Source organism: Berghia stephanieae, chromosome 1 (genome assembly GCF_034508935.2).
Source record: "Berghia stephanieae isolate SIO BIC M18660-M18661 chromosome 1, UCSD_Bste_1.3, whole genome shotgun sequence".
Lineage (NCBI taxonomy): Eukaryota > Metazoa > Mollusca > Gastropoda > Nudibranchia > Aeolidiidae > Berghia > Berghia stephanieae.
Window position 1 is genome coordinate 97836882 of NC_088360.1, and position 10119 is coordinate 97847000.

General features: G+C 39.7%; 1 protein-coding gene across 1 annotated transcript; it reads right to left on the reverse strand.

Annotated features, from left to right (window-relative positions):
- Positions 1 to 248: 248 nt before the first annotated feature.
- On the reverse strand, positions 249 to 8645 carry LOC144962500 (uncharacterized). Its single transcript, XM_078895497.1, has 2 exons — positions 8459 to 8645; positions 249 to 3658 (listed from the first exon to the last, which is right to left on the reverse strand). Exon 2 carries the CDS (start codon positions 3629 to 3631, stop codon positions 590 to 592), a length of 3042 nt encoding a protein of 1013 aa, XP_078751623.1. The 5' UTR covers positions 3632 to 3658; positions 8459 to 8645; the 3' UTR covers positions 249 to 589.
- Positions 8646 to 10119: the final 1474 nt, after the last annotated feature.

Genomic DNA, 10119 nt, shown 5'->3' on the forward strand with positions numbered 1-10119 from the left:
CGATGAAAAATCATCCAAAACTATAATACTACACATGAGACTTTTCCTCTCAACCAAGGAATTCGGCAAAGGTCAGGACAAATCCAAGTGATCCCATTCCGAAACAAAGACAGAGAGCAACTCTAAAAACATAGGAGATAGGAGACGTATAGAGCGATCTTCCCACCATGGGAGATCAAAAGACCTCACCCAGAGACCCATTGACTGTTTTCATTTTAAAATGATTTTAAAATCATTCACATCTAACATTTTTCATGTTTTTATTCAATATAAATAAAATATGTAAGTAAAATAAGTTAAAAATGTACAATTTCAATAAATTTCACATCACATGATCAACATGTATAGAATACAAATAATTAAAAATGATAAATTAAAATAGTTATTCTATTTATACTGTTAAATAACACTAAAGTAAATATTAAAACTTTATTTAAAATACTTAGTACAAAGGCCAGTAATGCTATATTTAAAGGAATTATCACAAAGAATTGAGTAATGTTAGTCTTCTTAAGTCTTATAAGGTTTCCAAAGTCCAAACTGCGCTAAAATGTTTTCTCTTTATTCAACAAGATACAATTTCACCTATTTATTTCGTGTTGGAGTAATCATCACTCGAGTCACTTTTTTCACTTTTATCACTTTCCTCTTCTTTTGAATCTAGAGATTTGTCTTTGCTTTTCTCGTTTACGTTTACAATGTTATGATTGGTTGCAGCAAAACTTGTTTGATACAATTTTCTAATATGTTCATTGCGCAAAAGTTCATCCGTCAACTCGGCGTCTGTTTTGCTCTTTCCCAATGTGCTACAACGTCGACTGAGTTTGATGAATTTTTCACAAATTTGTCGGGCCAGCTTATCCATCTCCGATTTTTCATTTATTTCAGATTTATCCGTGGGGTCGTTCTGAGAAAATGTGGAAGGTTCAATTGCTGCCATTGGATTTGGATTGTCTGTTTCCACAGTAGCCAAACATGCTTGGAGGTTCATGACTGGTGGATTGGCGTTAGGGATAGCTGGAATCATTGGACCTCCGTATACAAATATGTGTTGACCCTGTGGTGGCGGTTGTGGTGGAACGCTATTTGGAGTAACTGGGTGTGCGCTCCTTGGGGTCGGGGGTGCGCTGGTTGGAGTAAGCGGTACATGAGAATTAGGAATCATAGCAGGAATTAAGTTGTACGCTGGATAGACCGGCGGCGGGATATTTGTCGCTGGTAGAGGATTTGGAGGATGTGGGGTTGGATTAGAGACGATGGTTTGGGGGTTGAGATACGGAGAATTGGATACAACTTGTCCAAAGAATGCTCCGTGGGGAGAAATTGTTGGTTGCATGTTTTGATGAGTTTGTTGTGCCATATCAGGCCTGCTGTGCTGCGTATTTGGTATTTGGTAAGAATTTTGTGGGACGTGATTAGTATTTTGAGGATTCTGGAAGTGATTTTGAACGGTTTGGTAAGAAATTTGATGATTTTGTATAGTACTCGGATCTTGGGGAACATTTTGAAACTGTTGGGCATTTTGTGGATATTCTTGTGGAACTTTCTGAGGTACTGCCTGAGGCACTGATTGAATTTGGCCGTCATCGACAGTGCAGGTCTGGTATGAAGTAAAATATTGAGGATACAGCATGTTATTGCTTCCTTTGTCAATATGGTTTGGAGTTTGCGAGACCATAGCTGGAGGATTGACTGCTGGAGTAGTCTCAGTTTGATAATGTGTGGGGGGATAGCCAATGAAAGCCATAACATTGCTATCGGCTACATTTGGCGTGTGTGGAATCTGATCAAATTGTGAATCGGTCGTGTATTGTTCAGGATATTCATGTAGCGTTGGAAGCACAGGGTGATGAGCGTTTTGTGCACTGGTCTCGTGTTTAGAACGCCTTTTGGTTGGTGTTACGCGGGTGTCTTGTAAAGATTCACTCTCCTGAGAGTTGCCCTCCACGTCCGGTATGGATATGATGTATTTTCCATCTGATCGTGTATACAATTTAGGACCAAACACGCAGTTTCCCTTTAACTCTCGTGTCATTACGAACAGGTTACCCTCGGAATCGGGCACCATTTGACGAGGTTCAAATGTACAAGCTCTTGCGTCAAGTCCTTTTTCCTTGAAAAGTGGCAATCTCGTTGCCTCTGCCCTTGCCATTTCCTGTTGCAGCTGCCTTTGAAGTGGCGTTTTGGGGATATTTTCGTTTTCATCTTTCAAAACATTTTCCGAGTATCGATCCGCTGATTCTGGATTTGAAGACGCTGTCGTTGGAACCGATTCATTAACATTGTTGGAACGCGAAACCTGGGTTACCAGCGGAGTCTTGCACGATGTGCTTGTTCTGCCATTGTCAACTGGGATAATCGAACCAGTTTTGTGGCTGTTTGGATAATCACTCGACAAATAGCTTTCATGGGTCGGAGCATAACCGTGAACAGATCGAGAAGTATTAGAGTACAATGACGAGGTGCCCCTCATGACTGAATTGGTTGTATTTGACATGTCTGATGCGTAAACGTTAACGCAGGATGAATTTTGCCCTGAAGCTGAACAAGGTTTTGGCAACACCGGTGGTGGCACTGTAAATTGTGGTATTGGTGAGAGAACTTGACTATTGTGAAGACGAGCTATATGTGGAGGCAGAACAGAGGACGAATGATTGTTAAAGGTAGTGGGAACAAATGCTGGTGAGATATTTTGTGGCTGGTTGTTGACAACATTGCAGGGACATTGTGATGAGCGTTGAACTCTAGGCTGTCTACCGTCTACCCTTCGCCCTCTCTGGGCTTTGCTATTCTTTTTGCTGTGTTGCTTGACAGCTCGGCAATTGTCACTGTGGGAGCTATCGGTCGAAGTGTATCCATCATTGTTAGCATCCCTGAAAGAAGCGCGGCAAAAGTCATTACTGTAATTTTCTTCCATTCGTCTCCGTACCCTTGCTGACTCAATTGATCCTGTAGCACGTACAAAATGGTTGGAATTGTGACATCTAAATTGTGTCTGGTTTTGACACGATCCATTCGAGTGAATTGGTGCTCCGCTCTGATTTCTGTAATCGAACGGAGGCAACGCATTGTTACAATTTGCTCCACGGCCTAAATGTCCATTGTGAGTGCTTGGCAATGACGTCGACGACCCAACAAGGGGAGGAAAATCTTTCGCCGATCCAAAATATCCACTTCCTTTTCCATTTTGAATAGCGGCGGCCATATTAAATTGAATCCCTCTCGCATGGACTCCATTTGGATTATCAACACCGTTTAATCTCTGAACACCATTCAAGTGTGACGAAGAATTCCGACGACGACAGCCTCCACGAGATGCATTAGAATTCCTTACCCCATTCCCAATTACAGTTTCAATTCCCTGACGTGCTGTAGAATTATCTTGAAGACTCGAACTCTCACCAAAACGTCGTGTCTTAGGGCCGACGCATATTTCTTCTCGATTAAGGCTAGATCGTGATGCCGGCATTGATGAACCGGAAACGCTCTCCAAGGACTCGTTTCGCTTTGTTCTATTATGGGAAGCTCGATCATTTCCACGATCTCCAGGACGTCTCGGGGATTTGCTGGCTGAGCGGCTCTCCGACGGATTGCCACTGGCTGCACCGTTTAACAAGTCCTCTGCATCCATCGTAGAAATAGGTAGATTCACGGAATTCTGAGGGGAAAAAAAGAAAATACTGTTATGCACTGCTTTTTCATAAAGCCCAATATTCCCTGAATGTGAACAAGACATTTTGCAGGCGTTCTCAACAGTAGCACTAACTCTCGCCTTTCTGACCATTTCTCTCTCATACCCCACCCCAATATAAAAGTGATTTTTTAGATTTTTAAAACTCAAAAACGCAAACTCAAAAGAATAAGTACATGCTATAGATAATTTTGTTCTTCAAAGCGAGCTATACATAACAGCATTACGTTCTCACAACTATAACAAAAAAACAATACAATGATATACAAAACAAATTTTAATGAGAACAATGTTGGTTGTATCGTTTTCTTGTAGTTGGTAAGGAGAGGATTAACATACTGAACGTCACATCGCCATATTTAATGCCCTATAACAATTTACAAGGGAAAAAAATCATCTCCCAAAACAATAACTATACATTTGACTCCCTCATCGCCAAATATTCCAGCCAGAGCCAAAACAAAACCAAGTAATCTGATTCCAAGACAAAGACAGAAAGCAAGCTGGAAAACATATTGGGGGATAGAAGACAATAAGTGACCTCCCAGTCCGCTATGAGAGGTCAGGAACCCCACCCAGCTATCTCAAAGTACTTTCCGCCAGATCCACAGACCCAGCTACCCAATCACTGCTGGGTGGATGCTTAAGTTAAAATTGCTCGTTAATCCTACCTACATCGATGGACCTAAACAAGTACCAAATGCATAAACTCCCCTTGTACTAATACTTAAACAGTACAATTTCCACAACGAGGAAAACCCTTTCTCGTTAAGATAATCTTATATTTTTTTCATTTCTCATGGGGTATCGATAGCTCAATACAGCACTCACTCGATACACAAATGTACCCGATTGATCTGGGATGCAGTCGGGATTTCTTTTCTACCTCCCCTGTCCCCTTGTAGAAATTGGGTAGCTGAAACTCTTAAATTAGTTTGCGACTAACTAGCGTCCTATCCAAAGGCCATCGAGCAATTGCAAATTGCCAATTTAACGTTTCAAAAACCTGGCTAAACTCTAGCTCCACGGGTGTTATAATTCTAAAGTATTATATTTTCTTCGTACCAAACTGTACAAAAACAAGTTTACCAAAGATTCTGTTGTGGGTTTTATATTTTGAGCTAAAATTTTCTCGTCGTTTTACGAATGATTTGTAGTTAATGAGCACTTGCATGGCGGAATATGTTCCATATTTCTCTCAAACCATGAACTCGAGTGTCAAACATAAAAAGAAAATTTAAAAAATTGAGTTTTTATATAGCGCAATATCCACTTAACGTGCTCAACGCGCTTTACAAGGGGTCCCTGGTCAACAGCAACATTTAACATGTAGGGCGAGACATGACGCCTGTTAGGCGATATTACAATTTTTCGGACAAAGACAACGCTGTTAACGGCCAGGTACTCATTTTACACCTGAGTACGGTGAGAGAATGTGAGTAAAGAGTCTTTTCCAAGGACTCAACTATGCGTCGAGCGAGGCTCGAACCCAGGACCTTCCGATCCGAAAGCGAGTGTCATACCACTAGACCACATAGCCCCACATACCTCCAAACAACTAGGATAGTTCTCTGAAAATTTTCACATCCGTTTTTATTTGCGAAAGACTAAAAATAAACATACAAGCGGGTCTGGGAGTCCCTAAAATCGGTTGGGAGAGCACTCGCTTCACTATAAAAAAACCCCAAAGGACCGAGATCGGTCACGGGTGCATTGGAGTTTTTTCTCCTACCCAACCTCCCACCCCTGTCCACAAGCGTCCTATCCAAAGGGTAGCAAGCAATTGCTATTGTCCGTTCACGCTATAGAAACCGGGATAAACTCCGGCTCCATGGGTCTAATGGATCTGAACTAATACTATACATTTGACTTCCTTCCCCAACCAAAGGGTTCTAGCCAGGGCTCTTACGGGAGGGCTTCCGTAGTTTCACCGCACTTTATTAAATTAATTATAGGTATTACTTAAACTTAATCCATTCACCACCATGGACTTTCAATATAAGTTGCAATGTTCAATAAATATTAAGATTTAATATTTAAGATAAGTTTCATTTTTATAAGTGGTGTGATTTTCCTAATTTCAAAAACAACTTGCTGAGTCGGTTAACGTTAACGACTTATTACTGTGTTTCCCATCAGTTTCGATATTGCAAATGATGGCAAACTGTTTCACCAGCATATAATATCTTTAGGTAGGGTTCAAGGGGTCTTCTTTCTCCCCCCTCCCCCCCCCCTCTTTTTTAAAAAATAAAAAAAAACTCCCCTATCGAGGCGTGCTGTGAAACTACGGAAGTCCTTCCGCCCTTACAAACCAAGACAATGACAGAGACAATGGAAAGGAAATATAGGGAGATAGAAGACACGAGAATACTGCCCACCATCGGAGGTCGAAAGATGCCACCCGAGATTGCGGTTAAGTAAAATACTCATCTGCTCTACCTGCCAAAGCAAATATAAGAAAGACGAAACTGGCTGAAATTCCACACACAGGTGTCACTTCAATATATAATAGTAAATATACTGACTCGCAGAATAGAAAAAAAACGGCTTATTTCAGTAATTTCATGAATATAGATTTTCAATTGAGATACAGCCCTGCGGCCATTGTTGAAAGTTTTGCCGTCACTTTTGATATCCCAGATTTTACCGTATCACACAATAGGAGCCAAATCAACAATTAAAAGCTGAATTATTATTAGCATTAAACTGTCTTTTTCGACACTTGAAAGCAACAGAACAATTTCGGGACGTTTTCGTTATTTTTCCTCCAGATACCCACCAAAATGACAAAATCTTTGCACAAGGGAAGTAATTAGGCTATTTTTAAAAACAATTATATTAAAAAAAAAAGATATTTCACAAATTGTTATACGTCTTTCTGGTGGTCTAAAATAAAGAGCCGAGAGTTACTTTTCTCAACTTCCATTTTATTGCATAATTAGTGGGACTAAAAAAAAGTCACCAGCACTTTAGTGGTTTTCAGAGGTTTTACGTTGCTTGTGACACGTTTAGATCATTTCAGGCCCAGAAAAGATGAGAGAAAAAAAGATGAAGGGGACTGGTTCAAATAGGAAAATGATTTCACGAGCAATCCATCAATGTGCCTGCCTTTTTGACAATACCTAAAATTCACATCCAGGCACAAGAAAAAGATTCCCCTATGATGGATTTATCTAAAAACGAACGTAGTGCACAACATACGATTTACAAGGAAAAAAAGAAAAGGATCCATGCATTCAACTGCTTCCCTCTCACCTAAGGATCATTGGTAGGACCAGTTAAAAAACCTCGAAATGTCAATCCAGAACATGGAAAGGGAAACAAAAAAAAATAAAAAAATTAGAGAAGCGTGGCTCAGCGGTACGGTCTTTGCTTCGTACCCGAAAGTTACCGAGTTCGAATACCAACAGCGTTGTGTGGCCTTGGAACAAGTCACCTAGCCTTAGCTCACTTAGCGGCGCTGCACTGCGGCTAACGCCTGGGTTATTCCAGTCTTCCCTTGGAATAGATCCAAAAGAAAAAAATTGCCCTTAGGGATGAATAAAGGGAATTTATATTTATTTTATATAGCGCAATATTCACTAAACGTGGTTAAACGTTTTATAGGGGGATAAAAATGCAATAGTGACCCTTCCGCCCACCCTGGGAGGTCAAAACACCCCACACAGGGCCATGAGCTGTTTACTGACAATGCGTTATTCTTGATCTCCTGCGTTGATAAAGAATTTATCTCGGATACCTAAAGCGACAGCAAAACTTTCAAAGATGACCATACGCTGCAACTTGACCAAATCTAAATCAAAATTGAAAACGCGGCTTAATATAGATACATTTGTTTTTTAAAAATATATTTTGGATAAATATCACTTTAACTCAGGTGAGCAAGTAATAAGTATATTAGTCATTGGGAGTGGCGCATTTATGTGGAATTTCAACCTAAAATTGGATGGGTGTCGGAGAAAAATAATTCTGAGCTGCTACATTTTTTTACAAAGGATAATAGGAAGCCTAGTGGAAGGACTTCTGTAATTTCACAGCATCCGATAAGCGGGAGAAATTCCATAATCGTCCGCCACTTACAGTAACAGTCGTGTTTCGTCCATGTTATGCGTTGCTATATTGGCTAGGGACTCCATGTACAGCGATTCGGGTACAGTGATGCTATGCGTTTAAGGAAAATATTCACAATATTCCCAAGCATGATATAGATAGTATGCAGATGACGTCACTCAGGCCTTTGTTATTGTTTTTGCCATCCACATTTGTGAGTTGTTCTCACTAAACTGTATTAACCAGACTATAAAAGTTCATGGTTACAGAGTGTGTTGGTCCGTTATACTTCCGGATGGCAATGTTGTGAACTCCTTGGCCAAGCGCATTCTATCTATAACGCACCAACACACAGAACTCTGTAACCTTAGACGTCTATAGTCTGGATTGATAGAATTTATTGAGAAATTAAAATGGCTGTAAAATAATGAACTGAGTGGCGTCAATTACGTTCCTTCTCTATGAAGCTCAAATTTGTTATGAATAAAATCAAATTGAGATAAGAAATAGTAAAATTATGTGTTTTTTAAAAAAGGTTTTACTAAATAAAACGGTTATTCAAGTAAAGACATTTCGACATTCCTTCTAAATCAAATTATAAGGTTACAACCCAATTTCAAACACGAGGCCGATCCCGATATCATATCACTTTGAGAGATTTGTGTGATTGTCATCAATATTAAAATACCTCAAAAAGGAGAAATTCAGTAAACTCACAAGGCTGTCCTGAGGTAAAATATTAGGGCGACAAAGATCCTTCTAAATGGCAGCGATAGGAAATATTCTTGTCGTGGTAAGTACACCTTTTTTTGTTTCTCCGTGACGAACGTTCTCTCAAGTCATTCACTGGTCAACTGGACAGAAGGGAAGGTCTCTTTTTACAAAATCAAATGGATCGTTGAATGTGTTGATTCGTTTGCGCATGTGCGGTAGATAGATACACAATGTCGTGAAAACTGTTCACGTTTTCATAATATTCTCAACTGTTGTCACGTGTGTTTGTGTAATGTGTTATTTTGACAATTTATAGATAGAATGAAGCTGACGTCACTCTGGACTTTGTTATTGGTTTTTGCCACCCACCTTTATGAGTAATACTCACTAAACGGTATTATCCAGACGCTAAAAGTTCATGATTACACATAGTTTTGTGTGTTTGTCCGTTATACTTCCGGATGACAATGTTATGAACTTCTTAGCCAAGCGCATACTACCTTATGAAATTTACACCGCCTGATTGGTGATCAATTCTTTTACATCGGGTTATAGATGGAACGAAATTGATGTTTGTTTTTTTGTTTTTAAGGGTTTTACGGCGCTTGCAACACATTAAGGTCATATCAGCGCCAGTAAAAAGGAAGGAAATGGGATAGTAAAAAGTTCTAGAATTACAATTAAAGCACAACAGAAAAGGTAAGACAAAGGGGAACTGGTTCAAATAGGGAACAGATGTAGATTCCAAGAGCACACCGTCAAGTACTTAGTTTGAGATCACCTTAAAGTCTCATCCAGACACAAGCACAGGTCCCAACTAAGATGAATACACTCAAATGTTTACCAATCATATAATATAATATGTAAACTAAACATAATACAATGCATAACAGAGAGATGATTTACAAGACAAAAATATCATCTCTCAAAACTATAACTATACATTCGACTGTTTCCCTCCCAGCCAAGGATCAGGACAAAACTAAGTAATCTCATTCCAAGACAATGACAGGAAACAATTGGAAAACGGGTATGGGGGGATAGAAGACATAGCATGTACCTCCCTGCCCACGAAATTGACAACACTCAGCTGTTTGTTATTGGTTTTAACCAGCCATTTTAATAATTCGTTCTCTCAACTAAACTCTATCAATCAGACTATAAACGTTTAAGGTTACAGACAGTTTGTGTGTTAGTAAGTTACACTCACCGGCGGAACGCAAAATGGCAATTGATGCTATGCGTTTAGGTAAACTACTCACAACATCCGCCGGTGTTTGTAATTTACAAGGCACGTAATTATGCGTAACCTGAAAACTAATAGTATGATTAATATGATTTAGTGATAATTAATCACCAAAAACTATAACAAAGAACTGAGTGACGTCAATTTCGTTCCTTTTTTAACGTTCGAGGATACACATAGTTTGATGTGTTGGGACGTTTCGTCCAGTCGGCAAAGTGGTTCTATGTGCTTAGATAGAATACAAAACCTGACTGCTCTGCCCGCCAGTTCAATCATATCAACACACAACACTATTTTAAAACGGTTATCGTTTATAGATAGAATGCGCTTGGCCAAGGAGTTCACAACATTGCCATCCGGAAGTATAACGGACCAACACACAAACTCTGTGTAACCATGAACTTTTATAGTCTGGTCC

What these genes read in the sequence shown, in the direction of transcription:
- LOC144962500 (XM_078895497.1), bottom strand. Translation starts at nt 3,631, where the DNA reads ATGGATGCAGAGGACTTGTTAAACGGTGCAGCCAGTGGCAATCCGTCG.